At 42.8% G+C, this 20,445-nt stretch overlaps 1 protein-coding gene across 20 annotated transcripts in view; it reads right to left on the bottom strand.

Annotated features, from left to right (window-relative positions):
* Positions 1-1,275: 1,275 nt before the first annotated feature.
* ttn.2 (titin, tandem duplicate 2) overlaps positions 1,276-20,445 on the bottom strand; it is a 179,903-nt gene continuing 160,733 nt past the window's right edge. For 19 of the 20 annotated variants that reach the window (XM_031797733.1, XM_031797659.1, XM_031797718.1 and 16 more), the window contains 21 exons: positions 20,110-20,412; positions 19,686-19,997; positions 19,253-19,543; positions 16,951-17,250; positions 16,536-16,841; positions 16,096-16,398; positions 15,623-15,904; positions 14,894-15,487; positions 14,488-14,778; positions 14,102-14,401; positions 13,632-13,934; positions 13,131-13,433; positions 12,431-13,015; positions 12,008-12,313; positions 11,239-11,538; positions 10,541-11,116; positions 10,109-10,414; positions 9,403-9,999; positions 3,271-9,189; positions 2,748-3,155; positions 1,330-2,626 (listed from right to left, as the gene is read on the bottom strand). In XM_031797733.1, coding sequence (XP_031653593.1) covers positions 2,325-2,626; positions 2,748-3,155; positions 3,271-9,189; positions 9,403-9,999; positions 10,109-10,414; positions 10,541-11,116; positions 11,239-11,538; positions 12,008-12,313; positions 12,431-13,015; positions 13,131-13,433; positions 13,632-13,934; positions 14,102-14,401; positions 14,488-14,778; positions 14,894-15,487; positions 15,623-15,904; positions 16,096-16,398; positions 16,536-16,841; positions 16,951-17,250; positions 19,253-19,543; positions 19,686-19,997; positions 20,110-20,412 — 13,187 coding nt within the window. In that variant the 3' untranslated portion in view covers positions 1,330-2,324. Of the gene's footprint in view, positions 2,627-2,747; positions 3,156-3,270; positions 9,190-9,402; positions 10,000-10,108; positions 10,415-10,540; positions 11,117-11,238; positions 11,539-12,007; positions 12,314-12,430; positions 13,016-13,130; positions 13,434-13,631; positions 13,935-14,101; positions 14,402-14,487; positions 14,779-14,893; positions 15,488-15,622; positions 15,905-16,095; positions 16,399-16,535; positions 16,842-16,950; positions 17,251-19,252; positions 19,544-19,685; positions 19,998-20,109; positions 20,413-20,445 lie in introns of all 20 variants that reach the window. The other variant, XM_031797649.1, reaches the window with a different exon arrangement.

Raw genomic sequence — 20,445 nt, forward strand, 5'->3', positions numbered from 1 at the left:
AATGACACCAACCTAAGTGTATGTAAACTTGTAGATTCAATGGTTGTAAAGATGGGTAGAGGTCTGGCTGTAATAAAAATATGCTCTGCTTTTTTGACACCACACTCCAAAAAGCAAGTTCTACTGGCTCTAGTTTTATATAATCTTGATTATTGTCCAGTCGTGTGGTTCAGTGATGCAAGCAAATACCTAGTTATGCTTCAGCTGGCCCAGAACAGAGCGGCATGTTTTGCTCTTAATTGTAATCAGAGGGCTGATATAAATACTATGCATGCCAGGCTCTCTTGGCTAAGAGTTGAGGAGAGACTGACTGCATCACTTCTTCTTTTTATAAGAAACATTTATGTGTTGAAAATCCCAAATGGTTTGCATAGTCAATTTACACACAGCTCTGATACACACAATTATCCCACCAGACATGCCACCATGGGTCTTTTCACAGTCCCCAAATCCAGAACAAATTCAAGAAATCATACATTATTATATAGAGCTCTTATTGCATGGAACTTCCTTCCATCTCATATTGCTCAAATAAACAGCAAACCTGGTTTCAAAAAACAGATAAAGCAACACCTCGCGGCACAACGCCTCTCCCCTATTTGACCTAGATAGTTTGTGTGTATGCATTGATATGTATGCTACGTGTGCCTTTAAAAAACATGTATGTAGTTCTGTCCTTGAGCTGTTCTTGTCTAATGATGTTCTGTATTATGTCATTCTGTATTATGTTTCATGTTTTGTGTGGACCCCAGGAAGAGTAGCTGCTGCTTTTGCAACAGCTAATGGGGATCCTAAGAAAATACCAAATACCAAAATACCTTGTCACAACACAACTGATTGGCTCAAACTAATTAAGAAATTCCACAAATGAACTTTTAACAAGGCACACCTAGTAATTGAAATGCATTCCAGGTGACTACCTCATGATGCTGGTTGAGAGAATTCCAAGCGTGTGCAAGGCTGTCATCAACGCAAAGGGGGGCTACTTTGAAGAATCTAAAATATTTTGGGATTTGTTTAACACTTTTTGGCTACTTCGTGATTCCATGTGTGTTATTTCATAGTTTTGATGTCTTCACTATTATTCTACAATGTAGAAAATAGTACAAACAAATATGAACCCTTGAATTCAGTAGGTGTGTCCAAACTTTTGACTGGTACTGTATATATATATATATATATATATATATATATATATATATATATATATATATATATATATATGTTACATACATACAGTACATTCACATGAAGAACACAATCAGAAACACCTGAGACATTTTAGTGCTGATATCATGCTTTATTAAATCAATACTAAACTCAGGGAGGTTGCATATAATTATATAATTCTAATTTAAATCAAACAAAAGTGCAGGGCAGAACAGCTAATACATTTTGTTTTCTTTGAACACAGCAGGTGGTGTCACTGTGGTACACTTGCTTGATGTTTGCCTGACAACTGAACTGGTGAAATTCTAAAGCTAACACACAAAAATAAGGCACACAAGCAAACCTCCAAGAGATGGCTCTGCTTCTGCAAAAAAAGTGCAGGGTGGACTTTCAATTTTTTATGGCCAGGTTGATGTTGTTCGGAAAATCAATTAAGCAGTCATTTGCCAGAAACAGAGCACACAAAAATTATTTCAGCTCAAGTGCAGGCCGCTTGCACGTTGAACATGTCATTTAAATGGTGGTTATGACATAGTCAGTCCAGAACACAAGGCCTAGTTGTCCTGCTTACATGAGGGTTTATGCAAACAGCACTCAGGGTCTTATGATCATGTTACAATTCATAGGAGTTTGATAATAACACTGCAGGTAATAACATACAGTGTCTAACAGCTCATCTCTCTGATTTAGTCAACTTCAACAGGGAGCCTCTCTACCTGTTGAGGCAATCTTAAGACATCAACTTTTTGTTGAGGCACAGAGTTTAGTTTCAGGTTTAACAGGGTATTCGTTTCATGTGAAACTTTCTCCTTTTAAACATTTCAGTTTCATTTGTTTCAGTTAATATTGTCATAAATAACAATTCATACATTTTCCATAACCGTTAAATTCGGCTATATACATTATGTACATGTCACAGAAAAAATGGATGAAAAATCCTAAGTCATAATTATCCAATATGGCACATTTTATAACAACTTTAGACTTTAGTCTAGTTTGGCATAAATTAATGTCAAGTTTGGTATAAAAATAGTTCATATTTACAATAACAGAAATCAAGGTCTTTATCAAGTAAGATTATTTTTTGTTCAATTAATACATAAAAAGGCATTAAAGTAGGGAAGGGGGAGGATATAAATTATATTAACTGTTTTTTATGATCGAATGCTTATAGTTACTGTTGCAGTGTCAGATCCAAAGTCGTTGTACAGTTTGAGTGTGTATGCTCCAGCATCCTCTTTTTTCACACTGGTGATGATGAGTGTAGTGAGGTCCTCTGAGGTCTCGATGTGGAACCTACCGCCATGCTCCTCACCGGGCAGCGTTCTTCCACCGCGGGACCATTCGATGTTAGGGGTGGGCTCTCCGGAGAAAGCACAGGCCACGGTGAGAACCTTTCCAAGTTCAATGGTGATGTCCTCTGGGAGAGCTTCGATTCTTGGTGCCCCTGTCGCACCTGTTAGAACACAAATAAAAAAATGCTTAGCAACTGCACTACTACAAATATGCATTATGATGTAGCTATAATGCATTGTAAGACTTGTATGTCATAAGCATATACAGTATGATATACTTACCTAGCATACCCTGTGCAATAGATCTCATGGAGGACCCCTCTAGGTGGGAGTGACTCGTCATTTCAGTCATACTGCTGGAGCTCATGGCATGGGAAGATGTCATGGAAGACATGCTAGATAGAGACATGGTTTCCATCTGCATTTCAGCAGCCATGGCAGCCATGCTAGACATACTGGCCATACTGGAACTGCTGAAAGATGTCTCCTGATGCATAGAAGATGAAGAAGCCATGTGGACTGATTGGGAAGAGAAGCTTTCCTTCATGCTGCTAAGAGCAGCACTCTCCCCCATCATCATCATCTGAGCTCCTCCATGGATTTCTTTCTTAACAACCTGTTCTGAACTTGTATGGGAGGCTAAAGCCATAGATGCCTCTTTTTGACTCATTGATACCTGTTCAGTTTTCACTTAAATAGAAGAAAAAAGACAAAGAACCATTAGAAATGTGAATTTACAGACTTGTATAGAATTCGTACAGAATTTTGTTTTATCAAGAGGTTTGCTTTTTACAGCAAAACGTACCTTTCATGGCCATGTGCTGCTGCACATAAGCTGTGACTTTAGTGTAGATGGATTGGAACACTTGGCCAACAAATGAGAATGAAGATTTAGTAGAGACTCCTCCTTCTGCAATGAGCTCACAAGAGTATTCTCCCTGGTCGTTCTCAGAGAGGTCATGGATAATGAGAGAACAATGTCCATCCACAGACATATGGAACTCATAGTGGCTGCTCTGTGTCAGTTTCATTCCATTCCTGTACCACACAACTTCTCTCACGCTGCTTTCAGATACACAGGACATTCTCACTGTGTCTTCTGAGGCTTTGGCTGTGAGTTGGTGGATAATCTTTGGAGCTCTAGGAGTTGGGGATTTCACTGTTAGTGGAGATTTTACTCTCTTAGGTGAGGTGACTTGGGGAGGTGACTTCACTCCTTTTGGTTCAGGAGACTTGACTTGGGGAGGTGACTTCACTCCTTTTGGTTCAGGAGATTTGACTTGAGGAGGTGACTTCACTCCTTTTGGTTCAGGAGATTTTACTTGAGGAGGTGACTTCACACCCTTTGGTTCGGGAGACTTGACTTGGGGAGGTGGTTTCACTACCTTTGGTGAAGCGATTGGTTCAGGAGACTTGGCTGGGGGAGGGGATTTCACCCTTGGAGGCGAGACAACTGGTTCAGGAGACTTGACTCTGGGAGGTGATTTCACTCCCTTAGGCAACATGATTGGCTCAGGAGACTTGACTGGAGGAGGCGACTTCACCCTTAGAGGGGAGGAGATTGGTTCAGGAGACTTGACAGGAGGAGGGGACTTCACTCTTGGAGGCGAGGTGATTGGTTCAGGAGACTTGACTGGGGGAGGGGACTTCACCCTTGGAGGCGAGGTGATTGGTTCATGAGACTTGACAGGAGGAGGGGACTTCACCTTTGGAGGCGAGGTGATTGGTTCAGGAGACTTGACTGGTGGAGGGGACTTCACCCTTGGAGGCGAGGTGATTGGTTCATGAGGCTTGACAGGAGGAGGGGACTTCACCCTAGGAGGTGAGGTGATTGGTTCAGGAGACTTGATTAATGGGGTTGGGGTTTGGGGAACACTGGTAGGTGAAGCTACTCGTTCAGGAGACTTGAATCCAGGCTCTTGTGACTTTATTGAGACAAAAACCTCCTCTTCGACAATTGCTCGGAAAATGGTCAGACTAAACTGAGTCTCTTGTCTGCCCTCAGCATTCTCAACCAGCAGTGTGTAGCTGCCTTCATCAGACGATTGTACAGAGGAAATTTCAAACGTAGACTTGTACTGCGTGGTAGATACCATAAGACGATGAGAGGATACAATTACTCGTCCCTCATGCAACCATGTAACACTTGGTGCTGGTTCGCCATCAATGTCGCAAGTGAATCGAGCAGTCTCTCCTTCATTGACTGTTGCAGACTGTGGTTTAGTCAGTATTCTGGCTGCCAGAGTTGACTTAACTTTATGAACAGTCACTTGCTCAATTTCTGATGCCTCCATAGCCCTCATTTTTGTTTCAGTTGAAGAATATGTTTCAGATCTTTCAGACGATGCATGTCTTTCACCCGACACGTATCTTTCAGTCAATCGAAACTTATCAGATGATGCTGATGATAAGGATGCTGCAGATGATAAGTATTCAGTTGATGCATACTTCGCGGATGCGGCATATTTTTCAGATGCAGAAATAAATCGTTCAGATGAATCATATCTGTCATATGTTTCACGTGATTCAGTTAACTTTGATTTACTTTCTTTCACTTCCATATGTGTTGCTGAGGAGGAAGCTGCCTTGAAGGATGATATGTGGTAATGGTCTGTCTTTGTGATATCAGGAACAAATGGTTGTGGAGCATCCTCATCTTTACGACGTGATGTATATGTGGAGAATTCACCTCCAGAAACATCAAGGATACCATAGTCGGACGCTTCTCCCTTTGAGTTTGAACAAACAGCACGATACGTGCCACTGTCCTCTGCCTGACAATCACGGATCTGTATAGACAGCACTCCACTCATGTTTGTGAAGCGTAACTTCTCACTTTCTTGAATCAGTTGTCCGTTATGAAACCACTGGATCTCAGCAACAGGCTTCGCTTGGACATTCAGAGTGAACTTCGTATTCTGACCACATGGGACACGATGGGAACGCATTCTCACAGTCACACGTGGGGCGTGGTCGAGGCTAAAGGGTGTTTGGGTCACCGTCTGGTACTTGCGCTCAGATTTCAGTGCAGCCTTTCTTGACTCGTATCTGGACATGATGTCAAATCTGGCTGACCTCTCAAATCTTGAGGATGAGCGGGAGGATCTCTCAGCTGAAGCTGGGGGGCTGGGGGAGCGTGGACGCGTCCTCTCAGGGGTGGGGGATCTCCTTTCGATGATCTCCTCTGGCTCCAGAGGACGTGGGCGAGGAGTTCTTATAAGCTCAGAAACAGGGCGCATCAGCTCAATGTATGTAGGAGACAGTGATCTTCTCCTCCTCAAGAACTGTGAAACTTTTGTTCTCTTGATCTTGTGCTCGGTTACTTGTGATACTTCTCTTCTTGCTAAATGTTTACTTTCTTTATGACGCAGAGCAGACAACTCGAACCGGACAGGGCTGCCTTGTGGGGAGGCAGAGAAGCCAAGTTCAAGCTCCTCCTCAAGTTGGAGCCTTTCTTGTTCAGTTTTCTTCATTGACAGGTAATCATCAATGGGCTGCAGAAGCTCTTCATCACTCATATCACAAAGGGAGCATCTTCTTGACCTGAAGGATACCTCGGATCCAAGAGAAGGTGACCGTCTTGCTGGTCTTACTGTTTCCAAGTCATCTTGCGTGAGCTTCGGGATACGCCATCTTGGCCTGTACTGGTCAGTAATTCTAGGAAGGGGCATGACATAGAATTGCTCCCACCTGGAGAGACGAATTCGTTTCTGTCTCTTCTGTACAATCTTCTCCATCCGCTCAGGCATTTCATACTGATCTCTAAGTTTCTTGTACCACTTCATGTCAGACAAAGGTACAAAGTGTTTAATCAACAGGTCTTCATCCAGAGCACTTGCATCATGGACACGTGACTCAGGAATTTCATATGGCATGCGAAGTTTCCTTTCCTCGATATGTACAAATGGTTTTTCTTCTGTGATATCAAATTCGCCCTCACAGTGTTTGGTGCTCACTGCCGGCTTGTATATGTCTGCAGCGTGTTTCAAAGCCTCTTGAGCCGCTGGGTTGAGTCCAGTAACTTCAGTGGTGGAAAGGCGTTGCGCCATTTTCAGTGTCTTGTCAATTTGTTGTTGAACATATTTCTGTTGTTCCACCTCACTCTTATATTCTCTCCTCTTGTATGTAATGCGGTCCACCTTCAGTGTAGCCTGGCAACTCACTGATCCAACACAGTTTGTTGCGGTAACTTTGTAAAGACCTGAATCCTCAACAAGAGTTTCTCTGACATGCAGAACGTGATAGTCTACATCCTCTTGAACAACTGTGATTTGTTGGTTGAATTCCAGTGGCCTGCCATCCTTCTCCCACTTCAAGATTGGTGCAGGTGTTCCCGAAACTCTCAAGTCAAAGTGGACACTATGGCCCTCTACACACTCCACGTTAGCCAACAGCCGTTTGAACATTGGTCTCATGGTGTCTTCACTAACAGGGTGAGGTGTCACTGTAAGACGTGCTGTGCAACTGTCTTCACCAAACTTGTTGTGGGCCATAACAGTATATTCAGCATCGTCATCAAGGTCAAGATTGTGGATCATCAATTGATAAAGACCCTTGTCACTAATGAAAGTGTACTTCTTATCATCTCGTTTGATTTTCTGACCAGCCTTCAGCCAAGTTACTGTTGGCTCTGGGTGCACTGTTATGGTTACACCGAAACGAACATCTTCACCGATGTAAGCAGCGCGGTTGTACAGAGGCAGAGTGAAGTCTGGTGGTCTCTGCATAAGTCTTTGCTTATCAAGCTTCCTCTTCTTTGTGAGTGAGCGTCCAATGAAGTGTTCACGGTAGCATCTCACAGTTTCAACAAAGAGTTCTCCATAGGCATTATCTTCACCGTCCTGACTGATGACTTTGCATCTGTAGACACCATCGTCAGATGTTTCAATTTCCTTGACGTAGATGCTAGCAACTCCATTGATGTAGCTGATTTCATATTTGTGACTTGCTGTTAACTGGCGGGTGCCAAAGTACCAAGTTGCTTTTGTGGTTTCATCATAATGTTCAATGTTGCAAACAAATCTGACATGTCCACCCTCCTCTGAAGATCCATGCATGACTGGACCGGCTCTCAGACCTTCTGTAGGGTGCGCAATCTTGACTTTGCCAACTGCATAACCTCTGTAACTTCTGAAACCACCACCGAAAGCAATGCGAGCTGATGAGACAATTGTCTCTCTCTCTTTCTTCACCAACGTCTGGTAGTATCTTCTGTGTCTCAATGTCTTGATAGTTTTTTTGCTGAGGTGCTCCAGCTTCAATCTAAGCCAAGGATGTTCCAGAGCTTCATGAGCAGTCATACGTTTCTTCAGATCTTTACAAAGAAGTCTGTCACAGAAGTCCATACCTTCGAGGCTGGTCTCTTTGAAAGCCTCACTGTCGAAGATGTACTCTGCATTTGAGATATTCTCAATCATTTTTGTGGTTGATTCTGCTGCAAAGGGGTTAAGTCCACTAAGTAGCACATATGTTAGTACACCAACTGACCACATGTCAGTTGCAGTGCTGACAAGTCCATGACGGTGGACTTCAGGTGCACAATACTCTGGTGCAGTGAAATTGATTCTGATATTTTCTCCAGGAGTCAGTAATCTAGCCTGGCCCATTTCAATAATTTTGATATTTGTGCTCTTTCTTGTGGTGTAGACAATGTTGTCAGGTTTGATTTCAAAATGAGCATAGTTGAGTTTGTGCAAGAACTTCAGAGCTGAGCACACCTGTCTCAGGTATCTAACAATCTCCAGTTCTGAGAGCTCAAAGTTGCCTGTGCCAAGTCGTTCAAAGATGTCTACACCTGAGATGAACTCATAGATCAAGACCATTTCTTCCAAACTGTCAAAAGACTCATGTAAGTATATGAAGTTCTTGTGTTTAGAGAGATTGAGTGTCTCAATTTCCCTAGTAACTAGCTCCTGATCAGTACCTTTGATCTTGATAAACTTGGCCATGAATGTCTTCTTGGACTTGTTTTCAACACAGCGATGAACAACGCCAAATGTTCCGGCACGTGCCAGCTCTTCAGAAATTGTGTACTGTGCAGCCACCATCTTGATCTTTGATGAATGTGGTGCCTCTTCTTTGGTGATTTCTCTAGCTTCATCAACTTCTTCATCGTAGTTTCTGATAACGGATTTATCTTCTATTGTTGTAACAGGCTCAGTTGGTTCAGAATGATCGCTCAGACCAAACTGGTTCTCCGCAATGACACGGAACTGGTATTTCGTCTTGCCAAACAGAGCGATCATGGTGTATTTAGGCTCGTTGGTTTGGCCTGCGCGGATCCACCTGTCACCTGATGTGGGGCACTTCTGAATAATGTAGTTAATGATAGGGCTTCCGCCATCTTTTTCTGGAGGACTCCAGGTTAGAGTGATGGAATCTCTAGTGATTTCACTGACTTTAATGCCCTTAGGAGGATCTGGTACATCTGCCACGGCAACTTCAATGGTCTGTTTGTCAACTCCGAATCTGTTCTTGGCAGTGATTACATAGTAACCTGTATCCTTCTTCTGAACTCCTTTGGGGAAGACGAGTGAAGTAAATGATCTTGTGACAATCACTTGAGTGTGAGCAGATGATCCCATGATCTCTGGTCCCTTCTGCCATTGTATTTGAGGGTCGGGCTTGCCACTGATTGGAATCTTAATGGTAACCACTTCACCCTTTACAGCATGGACTGCTCCCATGCCTTGCAGTTCTTGAGGTAGGTGGATCTTGGCAGGAACTGGAGGAGAAAAGAAAGAATATAAATGAATTGAGTATATCAATACTTATATATATAATATATATATATATACATATATATATACAATTCTAAATTACCTACATTTTTTATAAAATGTAAGGGAATTCAAACTTGTTTTATTATCAAAAGACGTATGTTTAACACAAAATGTCCTCTTAAAATACTTTTCATCAGCCTATCAAAAATGTTTACCTTCAACAGTCAGATTCACTGTTGTAGAGATGGATCCTCCTTGGTTTGTTGCCCTGACTTGATAGACACCTGCGTCGCTGTCCTCGGCATTAGCAATAACAAGTTGGTAATAACCTCCCTTGAATTCTTGCAATTTGAGTTTGGTACCATCTGCAACAATTTCTTTGCCATTCCTATACCATTTCACAGCAGGGATGGGATGTCCAACAATTTTGGTGACAAATGTAGCATTGGATCTAAACTTCACAATCATTTCTGGTCTCATTTCTTCTCTGAAGACAGGAGGTTTCATTGTGAGACCTGATTTGGGAATGACGGCCTCTGACACCTCACTCCAATCACTTTCACCACCCATGTTTTCACATTTCACACGGAACTCATACTCAAAGCCCTCAAGAAGGCCTTTTACAGCGAAATGTGTCTCATGGATTTTATTGGATGTACAAGTGATCCATTTGTTCTGTTTCTTCTCTCGTTTTTCAAGGAAATAGTTCTTTATCTTTGCACCTCCATCGTCTTTTGGTGGTTTCCAGAACACAAGACAAGAATCGTTGGTTACTTCTGTGACAACAGGCTGCACGGGAATTCCAGGTTTTTCTGAGGAACAGACAATGAGAGCGATGTCATAGAAGTGCATTATTCTCCTAACCGTTACAGTAAACATGATCTATGTGATATATTTATCATTGTCAACAAGCATACTTACCGAATGGACTTTTGATAATGAGAACACCAGGAACTTCAAGTGCCTCACTGACTCCATATTGGTTCTGAGCAGAAACACGGAAGTAGTATCCAGCACTTTCAATCAGATTTTGAATCCTGCAAGTGTTTCCTGAGACTGACGATGACACCAGATGCCACTCCTCGCCTTCCTTTGCTTCTCGTTTTTCCACAATGTAGTTGGTGATCATTGATCCACCATCATCCTTTGGTGGTTTCCAGCTGATGATCACTGCGCTCTTCAACACAGCATCAACAACAATAGGTCCCTCAGGTTTGGTAGGTTTATCTGGAAAAAAAGGAGTAAAAATCAACATTTAGATAACCAATTCTCTGTTGGTCATGCACAACATTGGTTATGTTTATAAAATAAGCAATTATATTATTACAATAATAGTAAAAAAATAATTGTTACCTTGAATTTCAACCTTGAGTGTGGTTTCAACAGTTCCAAATTTGTTGGTCAATTGCACCTTGTATCTTCCAGCATTTGTTTTGCGCTGTACATTCCTTATAACCAGATGAGTGTAACTCTCAGTGTTTTCAATTATCACGTTTTCAGACGCGTTGAGCGGCTTCTTTGCATAGAACCACATGATTTGTGGAATTGGACGGCCAATGTAGACAACATGGAGACGAAGACTTGTTCCACACCCTGCAGTGTATTTCTCCTTCAATGGGAATCCAGGGTGGAAAGCAGGTGCGGCTTGCAAGCGCAGCTTGCCGCTGGACTCTGTTTCACCGGCTTCATTGGCGGCTCTGCAAGTGTATATACCCTCATCTTCCTGTTCATCTGTGGCCACTGTCAGTGAATGGTTGCGACCATCAGAACTCATCTTGTACTTGCGGCTCTGGATCAGCTCCTTGCCATATCTGTACCATCTGATGTCAGGAAGGGGACGTCCAATAATCTGGCATGTCAGAGTTCCTGATTCACCAAGTTTTGTGATGACATCTGCCATGTCTTCCTTGAGACTAGGAGCCTCTCCCACTGTTGAAACATAAACAGAGCATGAACATTATTTCTAATGAATAGCAATGATACTTTTTAATCAATGATTTTTGTAATCTAAGGCGCTTAGAGTATTTTATGAAAATATTATGCCAACGTACAGCTCAGTTTAGTCTTGATGCCCATGGCGGTCCTGCGAGGTCTACTCATTCCTGTTTCATTTTCTGCAAGGATTCTGAACTCGTACTCTGTAGCCTCCATCAGACCACCCATGGTGAACTGTCTGTCCTTGGAACGCTCCTTGTTGCATTTCTTCCAGGCACTTTCACCTGCCTGCCTGAACTCAATCCAGTAACCCAGGATCTCTTTGCCACCATCGCATTCTGGGCGCAGCCAGTGAATAGTGATGCAGTCTTTGGCAACGGAGATTATATCAATCTCACCTGGTTGACTGGGTTTGTCTATTCAAAGAGAGAGAGAAGTAACCATGCAATTACAAAAAAAATCTTATTTAAGTATTGTATTATTTATAATATTTATATGTATTATTAAAGGTGCAATATGCAGAAATCGCCATTTCCTGTTTGCTAAAATTCTAATAGTTCGCCTAATTTCAGTTTTTGACAAAACAAGACGTCATTGTGTAGAAAATCATTGTACCATCTAAACCGCTGTGAAATATCTGTTCCATAACCAAATATATTGTAATTTCAGCTGTTTGAAACTGAACGTAAAAGACGCAAAAACAAAACTTAAGAAGAGGAAGCATATAATTAGCACACATAGAACAGATCTACCACTTCTTACACTTCCTTTCAATGAGATTGACAGATCTATAACTATAATTTCTATGTTCATTTTGTCGGGTCACCCAAAAAGTTACATATTGCAGCTTTAAATATATAATCGAAAGGCCTATTAAATACATACCGAATGGATCTTTGCATATAACATTTTCAGATACTGGTCCAGGTTCACTCTGACCGATGTCGTTTTGTGCCACGACACGGAACAGATATTCAGCGTCAGGGATGAGTCCAGTGAGAGTGTACATTGTCGTGGTGATGTGTGTCTTGTTGTGACGCACCCACTTCTCTGTGGACACCTCTCTCCTCTCAACGTAGTATCCTGTAATGCGGGCGCCACCATCATCTTTTGGTCTGCCCCAAGATAGAGCAACAGTGCTCTTTGTGACATCCATAACTTCTGGTGGGTTGATTGGAGGTTCTGGTGGAGCTGTTGTATAGAAATGAGAATTGCATAATTGTAAATAGAAGAACTGAGGAGTGATAACACAAGAAAACACATTTTATATTTGCAGAACAATAATTATGAACATTCAAAAATACTTACACAGCGGTGTCTTTGGAGTGACACATTCATCTGATTTGAGAGATCTGCTCACACCAAACTGGTTTTCAGCAGTGATCTTGAAATGGTATTCAACATTCTCCTTCAGCCCCTTGACCACCAGAGCTGTGTCCACCACTCTTGAGTCCACAGTGTACCATGCTACCTTTGATACCTCTCGCCTTTCAACGATGTAACCCAGGATATCAGAGCCACCGTCTTCAGAGGGAGGTCTCCAGCTGACTCTTACAGAGCGAGCCTGGATATCATCAAACTCAAGGGGACCTTCCGGTGCGTCTGGACGTCCAATCACTTTAACATTGATGTAGACAGCCTTCCTGCCACATTTGTTCTCCAGGACCAGGTCATATGTGCCAGTGTCATCTCTGTGGGCTTCTTTGATCACAAGTTCAGTGATATCATCATTGGTGGCAATCATAGCTCTGTGAGAGACATCTCGGCCTTCCTTTGTCCACTTGCAAATAGGGACTGGTTTACCCTTGATGGGCACAGACAGCCTGATGACTCCTCCCTGTCTGACCACATAGCCTTCCTCATATTTGAGGTCCAGTTCATAATCGGGATAGTCTGAAATGAAGCATACAGACATTGTTAAGTTAGTTCACATTTGACACAAGCTTCAAAAGCAAAATACAAAATACAGCTCTTCCTGGTACGCTATACACATATTTGTATCCCTTACCAAGCATTTCTGTAACCTTGACGATTCCTGGGATCTCGACTGGCTCTCCGGGTCCACCAGCGTTGCAGGCCATCACACGGAACTTGTACTCAGCTCCCTGAGGCATGTGCGTCAGAGTGTATTCACAGATCTTTATGGGTGTTGTGTTGCACATGGTCCATTCCACCTGATCCACCTTCTGCATCTCAATCAGGTAACCAGTGATGACAGAACCACCCTCTTCCTCTGGAGGACTCCAGGCCAGAGACACAGACGTCCTGGTTGTGTCTGTGACCATGGGGAACTGTGGTGCACTAGGAGGCTCTGTTTAGATAAAGACAAATATAATAGTTTTGGTCATATACACAAGTTTGAAAATGGCAAGGACATTTTGACCCATAAATCATTGAGTTGAATAACACATTACAAAAAAGTTAAACATAGTAATTACATAATTTACTGCTTATTTCAATGTTTCTAATATGGGACACAACAACTAAGGACAGGATTACAGAGGCATACCGATGGGATCCATGGCGATAGCTGGTTTAGATGCCATACTGGGTTTGCTCGAGCCTCTGGAGTTGAGGGCGATCACGCGGAACTCATACTCATTGCCTTCGCACAGACCTGATGATCTGTATCTGGTCATGGTGACTGGGTTCTTAACGATGCTCATCCACCTTTCAGATCTGACCTCCTTGCGCTCAATTATATATCCAGACACTTGGGAGCCTCCATCTTCTTCTGGTGGCTGCCATGTGATGGTCATTCCCTCATGAGTCACATCCAGTACATCAGGTCGGTTTGGTGCACTGGGTACGGCTGTGGAGAGATTAGAGATTTCAAATGAGATCAGTTATAGCCACCATAATCCCTTTTCTTTAACTTCCTCCAAATGAAGTACACTGTTTTTGTGTTTTAATTATAGTGTATAAAACATTTTGTCAAAAGGTGAAATGTACTGTGTTTTAGGATTTATGATGACTTACTCTTGAGACTCTTGCATTCAACAACTTCAGACTGCAAGAATCCCCCAATGCCAAAGCGGTTTGTTGCAGCCACACGGAACACGTATTCAGTTCCCTCAGACAATCTGGTGAACTTGAATGTGGGTCTTGTGACAGATTCGGACACTGGCAGCCATCCGGGGCGGTGAGCGTCACGCTGCTCAACAACATAGCCACTAACGTTGGAGCCGCCATCCTTCTCTGGTGGCTCCCAGCTGACTGTTACAGATGTGGCATCAACGGCATCAACTGTGATCGGTCCAATAGGTATTCCAGGTTTATCTAGACAGAAATAAGCAGAAGGTTGTATTTAGAATATTCCAATATAAAAACATAAGAACACACAAACCAAAAACACACACACTTACCAAGAATTATAATTTTAAGTATCTCTGTCGCAGTTCCTACAGAATTCTTTACTTGAAGAGTGTAGCTACCAGTGTCATCAATGGTTGTCTCACGGACAGTCAGTTTGGTGTATTTTCCATTAGACACAATCTTAACCCGGTCAAGACTATCCTTCATTTTAGCACCATTGAAGGACCAGGTGCAAACTGGAGCAGGTCTGGCCTTTATAGGAATATTGAGGTCGATTGGTTTGCCGGCTGGCACATGGACAACCTTCTGTGGAATGCCGGCCAGATCAATATAGGGTGCCACTGTAAAAGGAAATATTTTTGGGGAAAATTAGACCATCTGAAGATGTATCAAAACTTTCATTTTTAAATAGATTAACTGCCATGTGTGTAGCATAAGAATCAGAATATAACATACGTAGTTGTTCCTGAATGACCACAGGTCCTGTAATCTCCCTAGGCTCGCTAACTCCTCTGGTGTTGGTAGCTCTGATTCTGAAGAGATAAGTCTCCTTCTCTGTCAGACCAGTGACGGTGTGCTGGGACATGGACTGTTTAACGGTGGCCACTGCACTCCATCTGTCTGATCCAACGATGTTAGCTTCAATGACGTAGCCCGTCAGTCTGCTTCCACCATCATGAAGAGGTTTCTCCCAGTTAAGTATGGCAGAGGACTTTCCAATATCCACAATGTGCAGATCCTGAGGAAGGCTGGGTACTTCACAGATCAACACTGATTCAGGGGTTTCACATGGTTCTCCAACACCATATATGTTCTCTGGTAACACTCTGAAGAAGTAGTGTACTGATTCCTCCAGGCCAGTAATTCTGAACAAGGTCTTCCTGCATTCTGTTGTAACTGTTTTGTAGGATTTCATTGAAGCTTCACGTTTCTCAATAATGTAGTTGTTCACAGGGGCTCCACCGTCAATAGATGGTACGTCCCATGTAATGACGACAGACTCCTTTGTGTAGTCTTTGACTCTAACTGAACCAGGTGGTCCAGGAGTGTCTGGAAAATACAGAAAGGATTAACTGACTGTTCACAGCACATGACGATTCACTATTCTATATGTAATTATATGGTTCACAGATAGTTCCTAATCATTTAACCATCTTAAGTATGTCAACGTAACCGATAACATACCATAAACCTTGACGAGAATAGTTGCTGACTTCTTGCCAGATGGATTTTCAGCCTCAATGGTGTATTTGCCGGCATCGTAACGATGGACCTTCTCAACGATTAGTTGAGTATAACTATCAGTTGTATCAATGAACCCACGGCTCTGCAGGTCAATGCCAGGTTTCCTCCAGGTCAGTACAGGAGCCGGTCTTCCAGACACATTGACGAACAGCCTAAGAGTGTTACCAGCTCTCAGACACACAATCTTCTTCAGATCATCAGGGAGCTCAAGATCAGGGATTGCTGTTGTGACAAAAAATTACAGCACGTTTACAACATAATAACTGCACATATACCAACTATAAGTCTAAAAAGAGGGTCTTTGATTCAATGTAGACATTGGTTTAAACTGCAGTTATACCAGGTTAACCCTTTACATACAAACATGCTGCCATTGTGAATTATTGACAGTAAAAGCATAAGAACAAACGTACAGAGTTTCTCAACAGGCTCAATTTCCACACTAGGTTCGCTGAATTCCCCAGTGCCATTGCTATTGACTCCTGCGACACGGAAACTGTACTTCTTGTTGCTTTGAAGTCCAGTGGCAACAAACGAATTGGTCTTTAAAGTCTTCTGAGTGGCCCTGTACCACTGCTCGGTTCCTTCCTCAAGCATCTCCACCACGTAGCCAACAACATCAGCGCCACCATCATACATGGGTCTGGTCCATTGCAAGCTAATGCTATGCTTGGTGGAATCTACCACTCGTGGAATTGAAGGAGGGGCTGGAGTGTCTGGAAAACACAAAATACAGTATGAGTCATTCAGCAGCAGCAGTGTTTCAGAAGTCAACCATAAGTCAATGGTAAGATTATAAAGATGGACCTCATATGGTTACTAAAATCTAGACTATGACTTTTTGATCACGTACATGTTGGCTCTCTACAGTAGGCATAGTGAGAGGCTTCACTGGGCTGGCTGTTTCCAGCTGTATTCACAGCTGTAACACGGAACTGGTAGTCACTGCCTTCCAGCAAACCAGAGATCTTCAGGCGGATGTCATAGATGGTAAAGGTCTTATTGACCCTGGTCCATCTGGAACTGCTCTTCTCACGTTTGTCCACCAGGTAATTCTTGATCTCACTTCCGCCATCACTTTCAGGTTTCATCCATTCAATGATGACGTGCTCCTTTCCTACAGCCGTGACTTCTGGTGCTCCAGGTTGTGATGGGACAGCTGCAATGATAAAGGAAAATAAAACATGTTTAATAAGGTTTGGGCTTTGAATAAGACAACAATTGTATTGCATCTATTAAAAGGACATGGCCACTGAATACATGCTTACTGTATGCGTTTCTGGCGATGACAGGCTCGGACTCCAAAGGCACACCAGGTCCGAACTTGTTTACTCCTCTGACACGGAAGACGTACTCGTTGTTCTTGATCAGTTTGGAGCTGACACAGGACAGAGTCTTGCACTCGGTCTCCATGATCACCCAGTTGAGTCTGCTGGTCTCACGTCTATCAACAATGTAATGAGTGACAAGATCTCCACCGTCCTCCAGAGGGATCTTCCAAGACACAGTGCACTTCTCCTCTGTCACCCTGGTGATTGTGACCTTTTCCTCAGGAGGCCCTGGTGTATCTGGAAATACAGAGTGAAACATTAAATTGGGTTATTATAACAGTGGAGGCTCTTCAGAGGAGTAAGGGGAGGACCATCATCCACAGTGAATTTCATAAAAATGTAATTGTGAAACATAAAAAAAAACGTGATCCTTTTAAGATAAAACTGTACTATACTAAATATATTCACGTCACCAAATAATTGACTAAAACACACTGTTTTGCAATGAAGGTCTACAGTAGCCTCAACAGCACTCTGTATGGTAGCACCATGGTATAGCCGGAGGACAGCTAGTTTCTGTCCTCCTCTGGGTATATTGACTTCAATACAAAGCCTAGGAGGCTCATGGTTCTCACCCCCTTCTGTAGACTTACACAGTAATTATGACAACTTCCCGGAAGACGTCCTCTAACCTATCAGAGCTCTCGCAGCAAGAACTGACGTGATTCATCCAATCAAAGGATCAGAGAATGAATCTAGTACTGAAAGCATAAGCTATGCTCTGTCGCAGCCGGCCGCGACCGGGAAACTCATGGGGCGGCGCACAATTGGCCCAGCGTCGTCCTGTTTAGGGGAAGGTTTGGCCGGCAGTGATGTCCTTGTCCCATCGCGTACTAGTGACTCCTGTGGCGGGCCGGGCGCAGTGCACGCTGACACAGTCGCAATGTGTACGGTATTTCCTCCGACACATTGGTGCGGCTGGCTTCTGGGTTAAGTGTGCATTGTGTCAAGAAGCAGTGCTTGGTTGGGTTGAGTTTCTGATGAAGTAGTGTACTGATTCCTCCAGGCCAGTAATTCTGAACAAGGTCTTCCTGCATTCTGCAACTGTTTTGTAGGATTTAATTGAAGCTTCACGTTTCTCAATAATGTAGTTGTTCACAGGGGCTCTACCGTCAATAGTTGGTATGTCCCATGTAATGACGACAGACTCCTTTGTGTAGTCTTTGACTCTAACTGAACCAGGTGGTCCAGGAGTGTCTGGAAAATACAGAAAGGATTAACTGACTGTTCACGGCTCTCGACCTTCGCCTCTCCCGAGTACATACGGGGGTTGCAGCGATGAGACAAGACTGTAACTACCAATTGGATACCACAAAATTGTGGAGAAAAAGGGGTAAAAAAAAAGAATACAAAAAAAGAGAGAGAGCTATGTATATATATATATATATATATATATATTTTAATTTTTTCACTTTAATTTACTTAGCTAGCGAATGTTCTCTCTGCTACCGCACGGCAAGCGGTACCGGTGCTCCAAGTCTAGGTCCGAGAAGCTTCTAAACAGCTTCCATCCCCAAGCCAAAATACTCCTGAGTAATGGTTACCCAGACTATTTGCATTGTTCCCCCCCCACTTTACACTGCTGCTACTCTCTGTTGTTATCTATGCATAGTCACTTTAATAACTCTACCTACATGTACATATTACCTCAACTAACCGGTGCCAGATCGCGTAGATGCAAGAAGGAATTATAGCTACAACTATCAAAGTGATCATGTATGTGGCTGCTATGAAAGTTAACTGTGTTTGCGTGTGATCAGGGGTGTAGTCATTCAGCCAATTCTTAAATGGAGGAAAACAGAACAAAACAGGGAAAACATACCTGAACTCTTGTTTGCAACTATTAGACTAATGATTACACCCTAGATCAGCTAGATGCAGGGAAGAGTGTTCAAGGCAGTATTGAATGTGTCACTGTCTGTCACCTTGATTACTCAAATTTCTGTCAACCAGTGTACCTATGTTGTAAACTTCCATTCATAGGCCACGTTGTAGCAATCTCATGATCGGTATAGGGAAAATGAGCTGGGTGAATGGAATATGAATGAGAGTCATCCAACATGCTGTAATAGAAATACAGTAAGACCATACTCATTTAAAAAAAAACATTGTCCTCCCTCATCTTAAACGGCACCAACCACCACTGTATTATAGTAATATAGTAACATTTAGTTGAAAACTATTTTGTTTCCATGTCATTGCAAGTGTATATGTCTTTGTATCTACTTTATGTTCTTACCGAGTACTTTAACGTTGACAGACGCTGTCTTGGTTCCACTGGCGTTCTTCACGGTCAGAACGTATCTTCCTGTGTCGTTTCTGTTGCAGGACTTGATGATGGCCATGGCTCTTGAACTGGTGTATGTCAGGGAGTATTTCTCTCCCAGCTCCAGCACCTTGTCACCTTTGGCCCACCATACTATGGGTTCGGGTTTACCACCAATTACACCATCAAGGACCAGGTCTGATCCAGCCCGGATAGTGACATGCTCGCCAACAAGAGAGCTGTCAAGTTCAGCCTTGGGAGGAGCTATAAGACAAAAATAAAATATCAATTATGAAATAATACATATATATATATATATATATATATTAATATATAAATATGTGTATATATATACATATGCATAAACTTGACAGTAACGTAACATTATCTAACAGTAGTATCTTACTGTATTCGTCCTTGCAGGTGATCGGTCCTGTTGTTTCAGATGGTGCACTGTGAACTCCAGCTCCATTTTTGGCAATGACACGGAATTCAAAGATTTCTGCTTCACCCAGTCCTCCAACTGTGAAGTGAGTCTCTGTGATGGTGGTGTAGTTACATTTCAACCAGCGGGCGTTATCCCACTCATCATCACTCCACGGCTTGCGCTCCACGATGTATCCGACAATCTTGCTGCCACCATCATTGAATGGTATACCCCATGCAATAGTTACTGAGGACCTTGTGACATCAGTCACCTCAGGTTTAACAGGAGGATCTACATGGAGACAAAATGAGAATGTACAATCAGTGCAAAGGTCAACGGTCAACATGGAACATTCCAGAGAGTCCAAATATTTAGAAAAATGTCCTTTGAATGTTGCACTTACCGACTGGGTTCAAAGCCACTACTGGTCTTGAGGCCTCACTGGCTTTGCTGAGACCAGAAATATTCATAGCATAAACTCTGAACTGGTACTCCAGGCCTTCAATGAGACTAGAGACTTTGTATTGGGTATCCAGGCATGGAAGTTTGTTCTCCCTGACCCAAAGAATGGTGTTTCTCTCCTTCTTCTCTATCCAGTATCCAGTCACCTTACTGCCGCCATCAGCGTATGGCAGATCCCACTTGATGCCAATAGCCGTAGCAGATACTGACACCACATCTGGGCGAGTTGGTGGACTTGGTGGAACTAATATTGAGAATAAGACAAAACAATTAATTA

Source organism: Oncorhynchus kisutch, linkage group LG2 (genome assembly GCF_002021735.2).
Source record: "Oncorhynchus kisutch isolate 150728-3 linkage group LG2, Okis_V2, whole genome shotgun sequence".
Taxonomy (NCBI): Eukaryota; Metazoa; Chordata; class Actinopteri; order Salmoniformes; family Salmonidae; genus Oncorhynchus; species Oncorhynchus kisutch.